The sequence below is a fragment of the Dioscorea cayenensis genome, unplaced genomic scaffold, assembly GCF_009730915.1.
Source record: "Dioscorea cayenensis subsp. rotundata cultivar TDr96_F1 unplaced genomic scaffold, TDr96_F1_v2_PseudoChromosome.rev07_lg8_w22 25.fasta BLBR01001667.1, whole genome shotgun sequence".
NCBI lineage: Eukaryota > Viridiplantae > Streptophyta > Magnoliopsida > Dioscoreales > Dioscoreaceae > Dioscorea > Dioscorea cayenensis.
Window position 1 is genome coordinate 280,870 of NW_024088058.1, and position 19,171 is coordinate 300,040.

At 36.4% G+C, this 19,171-nt stretch overlaps 2 protein-coding genes across 4 annotated transcripts; one reads left to right on the forward strand and one right to left on the reverse strand.

Moving 5' to 3' along the window:
- The first annotated feature begins 966 nt into the window (after positions 1–966).
- LOC120256860 (aspartic proteinase Asp1-like) lies at positions 967–5,082 on the forward strand. The gene is made up of 9 exons (XM_039264538.1): positions 967–1,322; positions 1,410–1,527; positions 3,241–3,479; positions 3,572–3,808; positions 3,939–4,077; positions 4,197–4,391; positions 4,524–4,596; positions 4,695–4,782; positions 4,885–5,082. Exons 1-9 carry the CDS (start codon positions 1,096–1,098, stop codon positions 4,991–4,993), a joined length of 1,425 nt encoding a protein of 474 aa, XP_039120472.1. The 5' UTR covers positions 967–1,095; the 3' UTR covers positions 4,994–5,082.
- Positions 5,083–5,152: 70 nt separating this feature from the next.
- On the reverse strand, positions 5,153–18,148 carry LOC120256859 (kinesin-like protein KIN-7E, chloroplastic). 3 transcript variants are annotated; one of them, XM_039264534.1, is made up of 26 exons: positions 17,633–18,148; positions 17,447–17,544; positions 17,087–17,176; positions 16,091–16,143; positions 15,934–15,999; positions 15,794–15,847; positions 15,127–15,186; positions 14,764–14,842; positions 13,667–13,734; positions 12,673–12,735; positions 12,418–12,522; positions 11,941–12,045; positions 11,672–11,779; positions 11,440–11,586; positions 11,018–11,203; positions 10,435–10,605; positions 9,685–9,921; positions 9,049–9,189; positions 8,760–8,885; positions 8,385–8,435; positions 8,248–8,295; positions 7,906–8,172; positions 6,954–7,706; positions 6,584–6,673; positions 6,381–6,454; positions 5,153–5,337 (listed from the first exon to the last, which is right to left on the reverse strand). In XM_039264534.1, exons 1-25 carry the CDS (start codon positions 17,944–17,946, stop codon positions 6,434–6,436), a joined length of 3,501 nt encoding a protein of 1,166 aa, XP_039120468.1. In that variant the 5' UTR covers positions 17,947–18,148; the 3' UTR covers positions 5,153–5,337; positions 6,381–6,433. The 3 variants fall into 3 exon arrangements, with proteins under 3 accessions (XP_039120468.1, XP_039120471.1, XP_039120469.1); XM_039264535.1 differs by lacking the exon at positions 5,153–5,337 and adding an exon at positions 5,862–6,220; XM_039264537.1 differs by lacking the exons at positions 17,447–17,544; positions 17,633–18,148 and adding an exon at positions 15,563–15,644 and having other exon boundaries at positions 17,087–17,165.
- Between the last annotated feature and the right edge of the window lie 1,023 nt (positions 18,149–19,171).

A 19,171-nucleotide genomic window follows, 5' to 3' on the forward strand; every position in this document is an offset into this window, starting at 1 on the left:
CAAGACTTTTTTAAAAAAATTATTAAAAAAATATTTAATGATTTAAATTATATTTATTTATTTAATATTTAAAAAATAATATTAAGTTAGTTCAACTAACCACATCACTAATTCAAGGCCTTTGCTTTAAAGATAATAATCAATACACTAGTACAGCATCATTATTACCCTAAATCCAAATTATCAGCCATGGTTGAAGCTTCTGTGAACCTTATAACAAAGAACTAAGAAGCCATATTTTTCCTTAAAAGTACAAGTTCGGAAAAATGAGGCCTAAGTCACAGTCATGGAAAGGCCAAATTAGTTAGTTTTACCCTAACAATATATATATATATATATGGGCACGTTTCCTAGAGATGTCGATAGATTTTAAATCTGTGGATATCCACGGGCTTTCGTCCCTCAATTACATCCCTCAAAACTAATATATATATATATATATTTCTTCTACTTAAATATGGATAAATCACATTATTCATATTTATTAAAATATTCAACCATGCTATGAGAGAGAATCAAACTCTATATAAAAAATAAACTTACTATCATCTAACACAATCCAGGTATTGCGATGGTGGTACTTTGACCCTATTCATTCTCAAGTTTAATATGAAATTATCTAATTTACAACCCAAACATATGAAATAAGCTTTCTTAGCATCCCTTTTAGTTCACACACAAAGCCTAAGAATACACAAAAGAGAGGTCAAGGTTAGGAATAAAGGCCATTTTATACTTTTCCTTATCTTCACAAATTAATCCAATTTAAGTTTATTATACAATATACATTCTACTCCAAACCGCGTCACAGCTCCCCCAAGTCCATCCATCCACACATCACGCGGATTCACCAAATCCAACGGCTGACAATCTCTTCTTTATTACCATAATTTTCCTTTCTTTCTATTTTTTTTTTTAAATTAATAAAAATCCAGAAAAAAGGGTCAATAAATACCCCTGTCCCTCCATTGACGAAGACTCACTAAGGTTTCAAAGAAGACAACCGATCTCGCGCCCGCCTCGATCTCCTCGCCGGCGGCGGAGGGCGAGATACAAGCTACCGATCGATCAATATCCGGTGAGATCTCGCCACCGATGATGGCTACAAGCAAGCACAACTCTGTTCTCCTGGCTGCGGTCTTGATCGCCGCCGCTGTACTCTTCTCGGCAATCCCATCTACCCACTCTGCAGCATCGGCGTCGACGCCGAAGAAACCGAGATTGGGAGTGTCCACTGTTCCATCTCAGGTTGCTGTTGATGCCGGCAGCGTGGGATTCGCCTCGGTGGTGTTCCCTCTCTACGGCGATGTATATCCTCACGGGTGAGTAATGAGTATAGATTGTTAGGGTTTTTCTTTGTGGATTTGGGATTGGATGTTGATTTAATGGTGGAAATTGCTTGCCGGCAGGTTGTACTACGCGTCGATGAGCATTGGGGATCCACCGAAGCCCTACTTCCTCGATGTCGACACCGGCAGCGACCTCACTTGGCTACAGTGCGACGCCCCCTGCGTACGTTGCTCCAAGGTACATCCTTACCCTCCTTTATCCTACATCTTCGTCACTGTGAATCCATGGTATAGGGTTTCACCGTTCACCATTCCTTAGTCCATGGTCCATGGTCCGCCATTGCTTACGTGGCAGCTTCTAAGAAACTCCTCTGCCCCACTGAAAGCTGTGAAATAGCTTTTCTTTTCTTCTCTCTTTTTTTAATATTAGTTTGACTAATTTTTCTCATTTTAGATAAAGAGAAATTTGCTTGGATGCCCAGTGAAAATTAATAATTACAAATATATATATATATATATAGATATTTTAAAAAATAAAATTTAGAGAAAAAACTAAAATGCTATGAAAAAGTGTATTTTTATATATGAAGTAATGGTATGAAAGAATGAAAAATTTTGTTTGGAATTGGGGTTGTTGGTAAGGAATGATGTAGTGATCGGAGGGCGGTGAATTAGAGTTTTGTCGTATGTTTGAAATATCTTTATACAGTATGATTGTAAAATGACGCACCTGGTTCCCTCTCACGTGGTGGTTTGGACGTGGACGGACGGATGCTTCCAAAGCGTCTATTGCTTTTGCCTTTTAGCGTTGACAGGTTGTTGACATATCCAATTCAATGACATGAATCGAATTGGGTCCATAGGTGGTGAGGATTGTATCTTTATGTTTGGGTTATTTTTGGGGATCTGTTTTCAGAATTCAGGCTAAAATGACAAAATATAGTTAAAGATAAAGTTTTTTTTTTTTAAAGTTTTTTTTTCGTGTATTATTGTGGGTTGTTTTTTTTTTAACAAATGCGACAAGCTTAGTTAGTAGTTAAGAGTGTGAGCACAGACCAAAAATTAATTATTTAATCTGTGTCTTTATCTAGAGATACAAGACTTTGAGATGCAAACCATACTCATATTAGGGACCTGTTACTACTACATTATCCATGGGATTTAAATTTAGGACACTTTAAAGCCGTACATCATATCTTTTGTAGTAGAACTAGTACCATTGGAATATGAACCCTTTGATTTTTCTTTTCATCTTGTTTTTTTTTTTTTTACAATTTTTTTATTGACAAATACAAAACACATAATTATTTATCATCAAATTGATATAATGCGCCTTTGTTAAATAGATATAGACCGTCACTATAATAGGTGAGTCGTCATTCACGTCCATGTGAAAAATTGAGTCACTTTTAAAATATGGTTATGGTTGAGAATTTAAAGTGTGCCAATGTGGCTTGTTCACATATTTATTAAAAAAAATATAAGAAAATAATTTTAATTTTTATTATTTAGGTGTATAAGTTAGAGTGTATTAAAATAATTGTGTAAAAATGCAACTCATAAATGATAAAAAACAGTCGTTCCGGGTGTAAAATAGTTATGTTTCACATTAATTCGATTATCTGGATGTTTTGTAGCTATTGTGACTTGTTTTTAAATAATCATTGATATTAAGTTTGTTAATCTCTCGGTAATATTAGTAATTACATCACGAAGATGATATTAAGTGCAGTATCTAACTTGCAAATCATATATATATATATATATATATATTAACAAATTGAATCTAGTTTGATCTAAAATTTATAAAAATATATTTGAATAAATTTATATATTACATCTGGCTGCAATGAAGTTCTTTCAATGTTGTTGCTTCCCTTTTAGTCTTGACCTCGTTGTTGTTATTATATTATAATAACAATAATGATGATGAAAAAGGCATGTCGAACAGGGTCCACATCCACTATACAAGCCAACAAAGAACAAGCTGGTGCCGTGCCAGGACCCGTTATGTGAAGCAGTGCAAAGGGCCACCGGGATGAGAGATGAGAACGGGTGCGAGCCCAACCAGCAATGTGACTACGTGGTCGGCTACGCTGATCAAGGCTCCTCCACCGGCGTCCTCGTCCGTGACGGCTTCACCCTCCGCTTCAGCAATGGCTCCCTTGCCCGTCCCCGCCTCGCTTTCGGGTCTTATATATATATATACATACTTTTCTTAGTTTGGGTTGTTGAATTGAATTGTTGAATTGAATGAACTAAAACCATGTGTTTTTGAATAGATGTGGATATGACCAGCAAGGCATCGGACCAAATGCACCGGCACCAACGGATGGTGTGCTGGGATTGGGAAGGGGAAAGTCCAGCATACTGTCTCAACTAAGTGATGCGAGGCTGACGAGGAATGTGGTTGGGCATTGCCTTGGGAGACATGGTGGTGGATACCTTTTCTTTGGAGATGGTTTGGTGCCACGCTCTGGCGTCACTTGGTCTCCTATGGCTCGTACCACTGTTCTGGCGTGAGTGAGATTAGATAGAGAGACCTTATCATTAATCAAAATCTAATTTATTATCAACAATTATTTAATGTTGGCTGTGCGGTTTTATTTGTTTTTGAAGTTTGATATATTTCTTGTGTTTGGTTGACAGCAAGTATTATTCTCCGGGACAAGCCAGCATTTACTTTGGTTCCAAGTCATTGGGTGTTAGACAGCAGCAGATGGTCTTTGACAGTGGGAGTTCATTCACTTACTTTGCCTTGCAGCCTTATCAATCTTTGCTCAATGCGGTGAGGATCACAACATAAACTCATATAATAAAGATTTTATGCAGTTTATATGTACGTCTTCTTTGTAATATTATTGGTGTGCTGATGGATAAAAACAAAAATTTTGGTTTTATATATAGATAACGAAAGATTTGTCTGGGAAACCAATCAAAGAGACCCATGAGGACCGAGCGCTTCCTGTTTGCTGGAAAGGACCCAAGGCATTTAAATCCATTTTCGATGTAAAAACATACTTCAAGTCACTGGTGTTGAACTTCGTGAACGGGAAGAAAGCTTTCATGGAGATCCCACCAGAGAACTACCTCATTGTCACCGTAAGCACATGCTTTCTTCCCATCTTACATCAAAACAAAATTTGCCAAATTAATTGCTTCTTCATAATATATATATATATATATATATATATATATATATATATATATATATATATATAATTTAATTTTCAGGATCATGGAAATGCTTGCTTGGGAATCCTTAACGGAACTGAAGTTGGCCTAAAAGATCTCAACTTAATAGGAGGTAAATCATCAAAGAAAACAAAGTTTATAAAAACGATAATATTTGGCCTTTTGACTTACCATTGAGATTATGAATTTTACATGTGGTGTTGTTGGCAGATATATCTATGCAAGATCTAATGGTGGTTTACAACAATGAGAATCAGCAGATAGGATGGATTAGAGGAAGCTGTGACCGGCTTCCCAAGTCGGCAAACTCCCCACTCTGATAGCTTTTCTTGATTTCCTAATGACTCTACATAAGAGGGGATTCTCACTGCCACTGTTTTCTGTTTATTTATTTAAACAGTGCAGATGATGATGATGATGACAATGGCTTTAAGTCTGAGGGCGGTCACTTCGAGCCTCAGTTCTTATATCAGATCAGTGTCTTGCCTCTCTTATTCAATAATCAGTAGCCTCTCTCATGTATGTGTGTATTAATTAATTATATGTAACTGGAAAGAGTGTTGTTGTTACATGTAATCTATGTTAGTTTATGAAAATATATACATACATAAATATATATATATATATAATTTATAAATTTAAAAATAAATATGGGATGTAAACAGAAATAAAAAACAGGAACAAAATAATGCCATTTGCTATTCAGAATGTTGTGTTCCGGGAGAGTGCCGGATCATGGCAGCACACACCCTTAAAAATACATAAGCCTCGAAAGACTACAGCTTCTAACAATTGACCTACCAACAACATACATGGTTTTCATTTCTTCATGTTAACTGTACAGAGGTCACTCCTGCATAACAAAACAAGAGTTTGTCAGCCGTGAGTAAAAGACACGTTCCCATATTGTATCATGTGTAATACTGTTGAGTAACATATTACAAGGCAAATAATACTTTGTAATACTGTAGAACGCGTTTTGAACCGCTAATATATATATATAATTGATTATTTGCCTTATAATATGTTACTCAACAGTTACAAGGCAAATATGGGAACGTGTTCTAACTGTTGAGTAACATATTACAAGGCAAATAATCAATTATATATATATATATTAGCGGTTCAAAACGCGTTCTACAGTATTATAAAGTATTATGAATAAAAAAAAATATACAGTGCCATGATAATCTAACGGCTGTGATTAAATGTCACTAAAAAACAATAATCTAGGACTTACCTAAAATTATATTTTCTATATATATAGAGAGAGAGAGAGAGAGATAACAGCGTGTGCTTGACACAGACATGAAACACAAGATTGAAACACCATTCTTATTTAACCTTTATTGACACAACACATTCCAAGCAAATATTAAAAAAAAAAAACCATCATTACATACTACAAATATACATTACAGTCAACGATTACAATATATATGTTAACTATTGGTTTCAATTTATTTTTATTTAAAATTTAATATTTATAACATAATAAATATAAATATTATATTTTAATTTGGATGGGTTAAGCTTGGATTCTGACATGATTATTTCCGTGAAATAAACATATCAGCCTGCTTACACAAAATATGACTATATAAAGCTAAGACCAACTTAATTACACGCCATGTCAGAGTATTGCTGTCAATATCATCAGATAAAACTAACTGCAGTCAGAATCTTGTGTATCAGAAGTTCTTGTGCGAGTTGAGATTAAAACACATTCCACCAAACTGTTAAGGACATGATGCAAATAATTAATTATATAGCAAAGGAAGCAAAAGCATTCAGGTAAAACGGATGGACTACTGACAAGCAACAGGTAGAGAATATCCAAGGGCCAAAACATTTCATCCCAAAGGAAATAAATGGCAAAGAATTTTTTATGCTAACCTCGGGTGAAGGAAACTTCTCCATAATAAATTAAACAAAAAACAACTCCCTTGCTATAGAACTCGATTTGTGAGCTGCATATAAAAACAAAAGAATCAGTAAAGACAGATGTATTAAACTGCAGTTAAATGACAGATAGGCATGGATGGCCGAGAAAAATAAGTATACGTAGAGAAATGAAAGAAGACATTTGAGAATGCTACCTTCTCTTGGCATATCTTTGATAATGCCTCAACATGAAAACTTTGCAATTCTTCAAGACTTGCTACATCCATTCCACTGAGATCTTCACACTGAAAAGTAACATAGATGAATGTTTAGCCAGTGAACAGCTAACATCACTACTAAAATGCCTGAGATTAACAGGTAAAACTTCTCAAAAGGAGCAAATAGTTAATATATTTACAAATAAATTATACTGTCTTTTTCAACTATAACAATAACAAAAAAATAATGGTCTGAAGTATTCATCATTAATATCATATATGGCCCCCAAACTGAAGAGATGTGATGACAATGAGTCAAAGTTGGGAAACATGATTCATTCCTAAATGATAAAAAGGATGATATTACCTTCAACCTAGATATGACACCCTCTAATTCTTTACACCGCCTTCTTTCATATTCATAGGCAGCTCTTACTTCATCATTGGCCCCATTTCCATCTACGTTTGAAACTCCAGAAAATCTATCACCCTTGGGCTTCAAAGAATGATTACCATTAGCCGTAACCACACCATTCCTTTTTGACAAGAAATCAATATCATTCACCCCGTCAGGAGATGTTTCGTCGAAGCTACCACCACTTCGCTTCATTTTTGCAACTAGCACCCACATGTTGGCAAGTTCATTTTCTAGATCCTGTTCTCGTTGTTTTCCCTCAGCTATTCTTTTCTGAAGCTCAGCTTCCTTTCTTTCTTTATCACATAGTGTAGCCTCCAAAGTAGTTTCTCTCTGGCGTCTTGAAAATAGTTCATCCTGAAGCTCCTCAATTGAAATGGCATCTTCAGCTCCATTCAAATAAACATCCGATCGCCGGTTGTTGGTCTGACCTTGCTTCCCAACAGACTGCATACACCGTGGACAATTGTTGTTTCTAGCAAAGGCCAGCTCTTTTGTTGCGGCAAGGTCAGCGGTTAACTTTGCATTCTGATAAGAAATTTTAGTGACCTCTTCAGCTAAATTTCTGAGTTCAACTGCTGCAGCTGCAGCCAATTCCTTGGCATAAGAAGCTTCCTCAGACAATTTTTGACAGTGAATTTCAATCCCATCCTTTTCCTCTGCAAGCCTCACCTTCTCTTGCTTCAGATTCTCAATCTCAGCAGCCTGAACTTGCAACATGCATGAACACGGTAGCTATGTTATCTTGTGAGTTGAACAAAATAGAAATCAAAATTGATAATAATAACAATAATATTTAAATTCTTAGGAGATTACTTGCACATAAATGAAAGAGTAACATAAGTGAAACACAGCAGCAATTTAGAAGAGGATTCCAGAAAGGAAATGATGAGGACAAACATACCAGCATAAGAACCTGGGCTTTTAAAGATGAGTTACTTGTGCATTGCTCAGGATTTTCAGTTGGTACAGTGTCTGTGGTGCTTGATTCTGTACATTCATCAAAAATTGCTTCGCCTGATAAGCCATTGCCATCAACATTTCCTTTAGAAAATTCAGAAGTAGCATTCCTAGAAATGCTGGTCTCACTTCTGTTTTCTTTGTCTGACAAAGCATTCACTTGCCGCTTTAGCATTGAAACAGTTTCTTGAATTTCCGTGTTCTCAGCAATCTGTTAGATTTAGACCGTCAAATAGCATACCCTAAGCTTAAAACAGCACAACCTAATACTATAGCATAACTTCACCTTCATCTGTAGCTGTTCCTGGAGGATCCTATTGTCTGCTGACATAATCTGCAAAGCGTGACCAATATAAAGACCATTATTAATCAACTAGCAAAAGAAGCATAAAGAACTATCCTCAATAAGAGAAATGGACCTACCTCAAGTTCGAATGTCTTTTCATTTAACTGACTGGTAAGCTTTGATAGGGCCTAAAAAGAGGTTCAACTTTCCAGTTAGACATGGGAGTGGAAGAACCAGTAAGCATCATGAGGCAGACAGTAAATCATGTAATATTATCTGACAACAGTAATTTAATGCAACCAAAGAGGTAAAGATATCAATCCAGATGGTTAACCTTCAGTCACAGAATATTGGCAGAAAGCAGACTTTTCAAGAGATTGTAACAATCAAAACAAAATCTACATTATAGCATTCTTTCAAATTTCAAAATTATTACTTCCATTTTAGAATACCAGGTTCATAATTCACCCAAAGTAGAGGGCATATTTGTCCAACTAAATTTGCAATGTTACCTGAGACATCTCAAAGCCATTTGATGAACTTGAAGTCACTTCAGAGGATCCAGCCATTCGTTGCTCCAGATGACGGATTTGTAGCCTTTTTTCATGGATTTCAGCCTTCAGCTTTTGCATTTGCTCCTGCACAAACAAAACTCCAATTAAATCTCAGATCAAGTTGATTTCATCAACATTACACAAGACAATAATATGTTGCGATGTACGTTGCACGTCCAAATTTTCAAACTTGCAAAGTAGAAGCTATATAACCAGTGTTGCTCAAGTTCTTAAGCAGCTAGCTTGCCTGAATATTTGAATCTTCCGGGTTGCTGATTGCTTGCTCTGATAACCTTTTTAGGGAGCTTGTACATAGTGCTACTTCTCCAGCTAACATCTTCACCTGCTCTCGGAGAAGATCCATTTGATCAATAATGGTCATCCCAGTCTGAAAGAGAGTCAACAATGGATATAAAATGTTATTGTGAGTTGATGCATAAAGAACTCATACCTGAAATCTAAATCCTAACCAAAACCAAGTACACAGTTATGAAGTGCCAAACTGAAAAAAAATTAGCAAACTCAAGTCCACAACCATAAGCACAATAGATGATATTCATCTATCTTTCATGACAAAATGACTCGGTCACTACATGCCTTGATTGTGTGCACCTTCCCTGGGGCACATAAAGCATCTACCTTTACATGTACCCTCAAAAGTAACATCCCTAGCTGTAGGAAAATGAGAGATGAAATGCTTGATATACACCAGTGTGTCATTCATCATCGAGGGCTAACATAATAACCAGTCAAAAAATTGAACTACAACACTCCCAGGGATAAAACCTTATGAATGGCCAAATCCCTATGTCAAGATTTGAACCGCATGCAGAATACTTATATTGCTTGACTGTGAATAATGATGACCAAATAATACTCTCACCGGTGGTGGCCTGCGACCCCTTGTTGCTGAACAAAACAGGTCACCAGCTTGTGTTCTTTCTGGAAAGGAATCAACAATTGAAGGATCATCCCCTTTTCTACTAACAGATTTCCTTCTTCCATCTTTCACATCAGTTGCCAAGAGTTTTTGTTGTGATGACTGTGAAAAGGAAGGAGATCCACTAGCAGAACCCTCACTATCACCACTGCCAGAGAGAATGGAAAGATGCTCGGGTTTCTGGATCAAAGCACGAGTCAGAAATACTTTGGATGTTTCACTGTTGCAGACATGCATGCAATAAAGGTATTCTTAAAAAATATATAATTAATTGTGTATAAAAGAAAGAGAAAAATAAAACTGAGATCAACTAACAGTATGATTCCTGAAAGCCATGTTCTTCAGGGACAATGGAAACCAAACATGTCAAAACAAATAATAATTCATGACTGCCAAAAGTTCATGGACAGCATCTTATATCTCTAGCACACAACCAGTCCCATCTTGATAGTCAACATGTGGAAGAATCTAATTCTAAATAACTGACAACTAATAGTAGGGCTGTTAAATTTGACCTAGGCTTATGACCTTTTTGTCTTAAACAATCACACAGCTCAAAATTGCACAATAAATCCCTAGGAAGTTCAAAATTCCCTCTTCCAATTTATTTTGACTCAAGGATAAAATATCACATGACAAAAACAAATACTTTCTACGCCTTACAAGAAAAAAGAGTGTTATGAAATCACTGACCTTCAACTTGAACCAGCCCAGCATTCCACGCATTCGATTTTTTTTATCGAACTTAATTGATTCATCTAAACTGCTCAGATCAGTTCTTCCTTCAACTGAAAATTCGGAATCAAGACTAGCAACATCATCTTCAATCACATATTCCCGCTTCCTATCAGGCAAATACGCCAGCTGCAATAAGGCCGCAAATATTAGAGTCCACAAAGGAATTTAATAATCAATATCAAAACCAGAAGCACTAGAGATTATTTTCAATAAAGTAAACTATGGTCTTGAAGAGATTAACAAGGACAATTACATAACTTGGCCCAATTACGGTGTTCCAGGATTCTGAATTTATATAGAGCCCTTGACTGTTATATGACCAATATTGCACACAATGAACCTGTTCTAACGAAATACACCTAGACCTAACCGACCAGATCTGGCTTTGTCCAGTTTATTCACATCAGGACTATAGATACCATATGACTTGGCAAAAACTGAACTAGGATTTATTCAAATAAACAACCAGACTAAGAAGCTAGCTGAAGGTAAAACTCAAAAACTGAAATACCAAAACAAAATTGTTCAAAGAAACTACCTCATCTTCACCAAAGGAGTGCCTTCTTCTATGTTCCAGCTTATTATCTGGAACATTTGCAGTTATTGAATTCTTTGTTGATACCAATATTAGTTTGGTCAGTCGCTGAATCCTGCCCATCAAGGCTGCCTTTGCTTGTTCTTCTTCCTCTAATCTTGACTGCAACTTGACTTGCCCAGCTTCCAGCTTTAATAACCACAGGGATATATTAGCTTAGGCAAATTATGATGGGAGCAGGAAGCAGGGCACAACAGTGCTTGCAAGTTGCAATTTAGAAAAAAGAACCATGCATATATCAACAATACCAACATGAGTTTTTAGAGGTTAAACTTTAGAAACTTTTGCCATAAAAAGTCAACAACAAAAACAAGCAGCACAAAGAGATATTTGATTTAGTATGCATCAGAAATTCAAATAAATACCTGAAGCTTCAAATTAACTAGATCTTCTTGATCCGGTGCAGCCATGTATGGCTTCTCCATCATTCCACGCTTCAATTGCTGCAGCTCTTCCTTTAAACAAGAAATCTCCCTTTGATACTTCTTTATGAGAGATTTTTCATCCATTATCTACACAACAGAAGATCCCCATTCTAATTAAAACCTCTAAACACACACACATGCAAGCATAGAGGGAGGGAGAGAGAGGTGTCACCTTATTTTGTGAAGCCTTTATCTCCACGTGCTTGCTTCTGTGTGCAAACTTTAATGTATTGTGTGTCTCTTCAGTATTGCTAGATGCTGGTGTGACTGTGCAAATAAGCTAAAAAAAGGGTAAAAAATTACAAAATAGAATTAGAGACAAAAATACATTATTTCTGAGAACACAAGAACGAAGTGGAGAATTTTCATGAAATAGCATAATGTCAAACAAAGGGCAAGTAAATAGGACGAAATAAGAAAAAAAAGCATTAAAAGACTTACAGAAACACGACCATGCCCACTAAGAGAGGACTGCAGTAAGCGAGTGAGTTTCGAATCTCGGTATGGAATGTGTGTAGCCTTACCATCAGTTAATTTAGAGATCACCTACAATCATGGCAAACAGTTAAATTTTGTTCCACTAAAGAGGTTCATCTAACAACTGCTATTAGCAAACCAAAGACATACCTTTCAGCAAAGATACACAGACCACTAGTGTTAAAACATGCTTCAGGTACCATAAACTTAGAGCAAAGTTTGTTCATTATGTAATTTATAATATACAGCCTTAAAACATAAGCAAGACAATTAGACAAAGAATAACTATTTAAGAGGAAAAACATCAGGATATACAGGAGGAATTATAGAACTTCAAAGTATATTGAACAAAATAATTAATATTAAGCATGTGGCACATGTGCATGGTTTTTGTTCAACGAAAATTGCAGCTTCCAAATTAAAAAGGAAATAATGTCTTACAGTTCCAAGAGTGAGCAAGCTTTTATTGATGTAGGAACCTTCTTTGCGCCGTAGCCCAGTGGTCTCAGTCTTCGAACTTTCAGATCCTGCAAGATCAATCAAATTCTGAAAAAGAAGCCATGAGTGAGGTATAAATATCAAATAAAAGAACCCTAACCGTATGTAAAGAAAAAGAAATGAAAAGCTTAACACCTTTATGAAAAAGCAATAGTAAGACCAAAGAGAGAATTAATTTCTAGTAGGAAAGATACTTACCAATTGAGACAACGTCACATCTTCCTCCCCATGATTTTCACCAGAGGGACTGCTCTCAATCGTCTGCGGAGACACATGGACTTAGATATTTGTTGGTTTTAACTCCTAAAGTGAAAATTGTGCAAGTGCCCCTTACAAAAAAAAAAGAAAAAAAAAAGGATGCTGCTATGCATCTCTATCATTAAATGTCTCATATATCTAGTCTTGCGATAATTTAAGGATCATTACGTAACATGAATGTGTCACCCTCAAATTACAATAAATGACATACAGGCTTTCATGAAATATAACACATCTAACAAGAAACATCATGATATAAAGATTTGTCCTGCATGCATGTTTCCAAAGTTCAACCTAAAAAATGTGATACTGAAACTGTCACCCCAAATCAATTGCGAACAAAAAAAATTAATTTCTAGATAATAGCCTTTTTACATATATCATGTATATTATCGCATGTAGTTGATGCAAGAAACAGTTTCCCAAACACAAAACTTAAAATACAGAATTCAGCAGAGCAGAAAATTATGCAACTAAAATAAAACAACTTGACTCTTTGATCAGTAGTTAAAACTTGCCCTAGAGTTGGAAAATATTTTATAGATTATCCTACATTTATGAGATAAATTTAGTTTATAAAAGGAGAAATTATATTAAGCAAAATAGGGTAACCAGCTCTACTTAATGAAGAGATTTATGAGCACTTGTAAAAGATGAATAAGTAGTTGGTTATTGCTGAAGAATGTCACAGATAAGGAATGATCAGTGTACAAGCAAAGAGAAGAGACAGAACTATACAGTACACTTCACTAAACAACAATTATTGATAGATAGCCATGCTTGATGCTCAACAGTGAAGAAGTGTTTCATGATGTCCATGACAATCTTGAACTTAATCAAGGAAAAGTAAAATCTAGTCTAAACAAAGACTTCAGGATACGCTGTGCAACATAATTGCAAGTCATGCAGACTGGGAGATAAAAGAAGTAATTACCAGCGTGAAGATGGTGTGGCTCCGACTACTGAGTAGATTAAAATTGTTAGAGCCCACATGCCTGTGCTCTGAAAACACCAAACTCAAGTTCAGATCAATGAATTTTATGACAACAGGCCACCAGGAAAGAAAAATGCGTGCCATAGAAAGGAACATATTAGGTTTTCAAGGAGTTTACAAGTGCTCAAACAGTTAGAAAAGTGATTGATTCATTGGTGAGAAGTTGGCAGCAGTAATTTTTTTGTTCTATTATGCTTTAGTCTTCTCCTTCTTTAATCTGATTATTAAATCAGATACATTACGAATGCTCAATTAAACCATTAAACATACATCATGTATCAAACCAAAACCACTTTACAATGGTATAGATAAAGCAGACCATGTGAATAGCAGTTGATTATCAGAGAGGTACTTATTTGATAGCCTCTATTCTAGAACAAAGTCATAGGGTCAGTACAACATAGATGAAGCCATATTTCAGAATTCATGCAAATTAGATTGTGCATGCAAGAATATTCACATGAGGCATTAGTAACCGGAGTGCCCAATTCCAACTTATCTTAAAAAGTGAATTAACTTGACAGTGCTTCAATGGAGTGCCACTACATCATGATGAACTTTGTTTGGCATGTAACAAGCCCTCATCTTGAGAACTACTTTGCCTTTGTACTCTTCCATTCATTAACCTCATGTAAATCCCCAAAATAATTTACCCAAACACCCTTGAAAAGGTTGCATGTGTAATCAATAAATAATGACATTTGAATCCATAAACCTCCAGGTTCTACTTACTTAGAAGTTAGAATGCCAACCAGTTGTTTCTAAGTCACCTATTCTTTCAGTTAATGCATCAAATTCAACAAAAAAAAAAACAAAACAAAACAAAACAAAAAAAAAAACATGCAAAATTTTAGAAGAAACTACATCAGCAAAAGTTGATCCAAGGTAAAGACTAAAACCAGATAAGGTTTATAATAACAGCAATCAAAATCAAGCTGCAAATGCATCAAATTCATTTCAAGACTTCAGTTCTGTAACTTTCTAAATAGGATGCCCACCAATTAGCATATTGAAATAAGCTGCCTAAACTTAATTACCTTCCCCAGAAGCTATTAACGACAGTGCATGAGCTGGAGACAGCACAACCTCTTCTTTAATACCCTCAACATATGTTCCCTGCACAAATCAAGTGTAATCAAGTATGAAATTTGAAACCAGAAAATTTTCAATTTGAATTTAGATCTGAAATTGCACACTATACAGACATACTAATTAATGTCTGAAACCAAACAGGAGAATTCACAACTAGAATTTATTATTTGATACATTTCAAATGTTATAAATCCTTACAAAGCTGACAGGTAAGTAAAACTATAATTGGCATGATCTAACGATTTATTCAGCAGCAATTGCTCCCTAATAGTATGCATATCAGGGTACCACCAAACAGACATAATTACCTGTGAATCTTCTCTGATTCTAAGGTTCTGACCAATTGGATCAAGCAAGTCATTGATAACCTAAACAAATAACATTAAAGATAAATCAGAAAGTTTTCAAGCAAATATAACTTAAAACAACAGTAACATTTTGTACTGACTATTTTGCGAATACTTCACATTGATTTAGCAGTGACTAGTGGCACACAATTTAAACATGCTTCTAAAGACGTGCCCAAAACATGACGCGGCATCAAGATTATGGGTAAGTGATTCATTAGCAAAACGGTGCAATAGCTAAAACCATGCAAAAATAACGACTCACACCCACTATATATTTTACAAAATTTAGGTACAATCTTGCAAGTTCAAAAGGAAATTCCATGAATTTAGCTTTAAAGGATACAGTAAACAAACTGAATGCAGTACGAGGAGGTGGGGAAGAATACAGAACAACCTTTGTTACTATGTCAAAGAACAGAGTAACTTCCTTAACAAGAATTGGTGCAGTACTTTTAGAATATACCAGCTCACAGTGGCTGTAGATAAAGTCAGTTATATCATAATCTAGATAAAGCAAGCAAGAGAAAAATCATTAAGTTTATAGATTTCTTAGGGAAAAATACAACGCAAGCAACTAAAAGCAAGCATAAAGAAATTCAATAACAACAAATTATATTATGCTTACCTCATTGTATATCTCAAGGTATGAAACACGAAGAAGAAATTCTCGCCCAGGTGTCTGAAATGATTAGAAGATTATCCTTATCTGGAATTAAATCCCAATTTACACATTCTCCAACAAACAAAAAGATCACTGTCAAGTACCTCTTGAATAATGCCAAATACATCCTTCACTGCCAATGGAATGATTCCAGGAGATTTTTGCTCGCCCTAAAATAGAATTAAATGCAAGCAAAAATTGTAAAAGAAAATAGTGCCAACAACATATTTTTCCACAAAATCTTGAATCAGGAAGGCTTACATGCATCGTATGAGTCTTCCCACTACTTGTAACACCATAAGCAAAAACTGTACCTGTTGGACATTGGGAATTCAAATATTTCTAAGTGCTAATCACATTTAGATAAATAAACCCTAAAGCATTTAATACAAGTTCCACAAAGAGCATTTGCTTTCAGGAAAACAAAATTGCAATAAAAGTTCGGTGCCATAACATGGAAAGGAAATAGAAATGCTATAAGGGAAGACAGCATCTCCCAACATGTGGTATTTGGGAGTTTAGGAATGGAACAATGTAACAACAACCTCATACTGTATAGCCTTTTGTCATGAATATTATACTAGTGGTTCGCAAGCCATGAGAGTACTTGTACACAAATGAAATTTATCAAGCACACATAATAAGAATATCAAGTGTTTCTTTGCAGTTTGCAGGTATCAGGGATATCCCCATTCATAGGTCCGAGGTCCACATCTATGAATTGAAAGGTCTGAATGAATGCTTCGCAACTTGAAACAATGCTACTGAACTTTGTTGGGGGAGTTATTAGCAGAGGCCTCCTTGGTCGGAACAGTTTGATGCATAATCAAGAAAGATAAATTACGACAATAGTAGTTCATTCGCATTGGAAAATTGTGTGACAAAACTGCATATGAGGAAGGTTATGCTGAGGCAGCTTTTGGTTTTCCAGGTATGAACAGAATAACCTTACCATATCAACTGCACGCTAAAAGGATCATCCAAGCTTGCTTGAAGGAAAAGCATGGGCACAAGATTATTGAAGTAAAAAGAAGCAACATTTGTAGAAAAAATTATAAATGATAAGCATTAGGCACATAGCAACTAAAAGATTTCAAGCTCTTATCCACGTTTCCAGGTCTATTCCAAGGTACCCAGGAGTTAAAAACTTACACATTTATCTCATCTAAAATTATTTTTCCAACACTTAACATGCAAGTGATGTACCGCCCTGTCTACTAAGAAAATACACAAAACATTTCAAAGAGAAGAGGATACCATTAATCCCTTGCATGGCACCACTTACAACATGCTGAGCAGCAATGTCATATACATGGCGTGTGGTTGTTGCAGGCCCAAATACTCTATCTGCAAACCAAGAATACTGTTTTCAATACCACAATGACAATGCAACACTGTCTAAAAAAAAGTAGCAGGAAGACCAAATGACATCTACCAAATAGAGTCCAATAACATGCTATTCATAAACATATGAAACAATAGAGGCCATTGGAGAAACAAATCAAGAAACAAATGCATTCACAAGTCTTACATCTTTCTACAAGAGCACAGACAGGAACAGAAATGTCAAATTGCCAGCAAAATCGAAACTAAGAAGAAGACAAGTAGATTACTGACCAAAACCATATGCAATAGACGAATTATACTCATTCCTAACAGTGTAATCCCCATCCGCATACCACGCGACTTCGTCTCCTTTGTTAATCTCTCGCATACTACCAAAACCCAACAAATAAGACCAAATCCCAAAAAAAAAAGGCATTAATCATCCAAAACCCAGAAGGAAAACGAACAGCACTATACCTAAGAGGTCGGAATCGGACGGTAACAGTCACATTCTCCTTAGACTTAAAAAAATCAGGGCCTCGGCCTGACGGAGGACTCGATGGTGGGACAGCAGACACCGGCGAAAGCTTCAATCCCGCAGGCGCCGGCCGAACCGAGGCTGAGGACGACGATGAGGACGGGGTTCCAGGCCGAGCTGAAGACACAGACGGAGTCGTCGGACGGGCCATCGACGGCGTCGTCGGCCGTCCGGAAGGTTTCGACGGCGCCGGCGCAGAGGTTTTCCGTGACCGGAACGGCGAAATGCTCGATCTCTGCAGCCTGGAAGCCATCGCCGCTCGGATCCAGAGATGGAGAGGGTTCCGGGGATATCTGAGTCTAGGGTTTTGGATGATAGCGCGCGGGGGCGAATGGCAACGAGAGTCACCGATAGCTTCACATGCGGTCACTGCCGCCAACCGAGCCTTTCATTAGTATTTAAAAAGCAGGCGGTGAGCTTACCGCGGCCGGACAACCCATCATCAATTAATCGGATCTATAAAGATCCGAAATCCGTTCGGATTTTGAAAGTTAAATAAAGAAACACTTGCTTTTTTTACTCCTTTGTGTAATGATGTTTAGCTACTCTTAACTATCGGGTCCAAGATCCGAATCCGTTGGATGTATAATTAATTGGCTGTTTTTAAGCACCGTTAGTAGCTAACTAGAATCATTAAGGTGTGGGTTGGTGGATTCGGATCCGGTATCTAATCGGATTCTGAACTTAAAACGAATGTGACTTGCCAATTTAGGTCCCAATGAAGTTGACATCAATCTGGCAACGGATCAATAGTGTGATTTCACATCAACCAGAGTGCAAAATGGATGATGAGGATCTAAGATCTGGAATCCATTAGCTTATCGGATCCAAGATCCGGAATCGATTACCACGATCTTGAATTTGGAACGAGTATCTTAGATTTAGATCCGGTAGTTATTCTGGATCATAACAAGAGAGAGATTATTACTATCTTTAGTTCCGGTGCAAGCTAACATCGTTTGGTTAGTCGGGTCTGAGAACCGGATCCGATAGCTAATCGGGCTTTGGGTTTGGAATGGGATCCGAATCCGATTATGAGAAGACTTTTGGATAAGGTTCACCGAGAGGTGAGACTAATCAAGCATGTTGGACTTCTTGGCCCCCGGGAGGGAATCAGAGGAGGAGAATTTATTTATTTATTTATTTATTTATTTATTTATTTATTTATTTGGTTTTAACTTTAGGGCGGGCACTTTGCGCTCGGTTTATTTGATTCAACCGGACTAACGCGGCTTCAATGCACGTGCAGGTCACGTGAATTAGTCCAGCTTGCTGTCGGAATTGAGAGCGTTTATATGGACCCGCCACTGCTGTCAGGACTCGTAAAGCTGACTGATTTTCCCACCATTGTTGGGAATTTGTGATGAAAGGCAAACAAAAATGATTCCTCTAAAAATATCCTTAATTATGATTAAATTTAAAATTAATACTTCATATAAATAATTAAATATTTAATCAAAAAATAATAATAATTAAAT

Bases quoted from the DNA above. Each gene is read 5' to 3' on its own strand.
- LOC120256860 (XM_039264538.1), top strand. From the start codon at position 1,096: ATGATGGCTACAAGCAAGCACAACTCTGTTCTCCTGGCTGCGGTCTTG. The intron at 4,078-4,196 runs GTGAGGATCACA...TTTTATATATAG, and splicing joins ATCAATCTTTGCTCAATGCG to ATAACGAAAGATTTGTCTGG. The intron at 4,392-4,523 runs GTAAGCACATGC...TTTAATTTTCAG, and splicing joins AGAACTACCTCATTGTCACC to GATCATGGAAATGCTTGCTT.
- LOC120256859 (XM_039264534.1), bottom strand. From the start codon at position 17,946: ATGGCTTCCAGGCTGCAGAGATCGAGCATTTCGCCGTTCCGGTCACGG. The intron at 10,606-11,017 runs GTAGTTTCTTTG...GCCTTATTGCAG, and splicing joins ACTCCTTTGGTGAAGATGAG to CTGGCGTATTTGCCTGATAG. The intron at 7,707-7,905 runs GTATGTTTGTCC...TTGCAAGTTCAG, and splicing joins AAGCCCAGGTTCTTATGCTG to GCTGCTGAGATTGAGAATCT.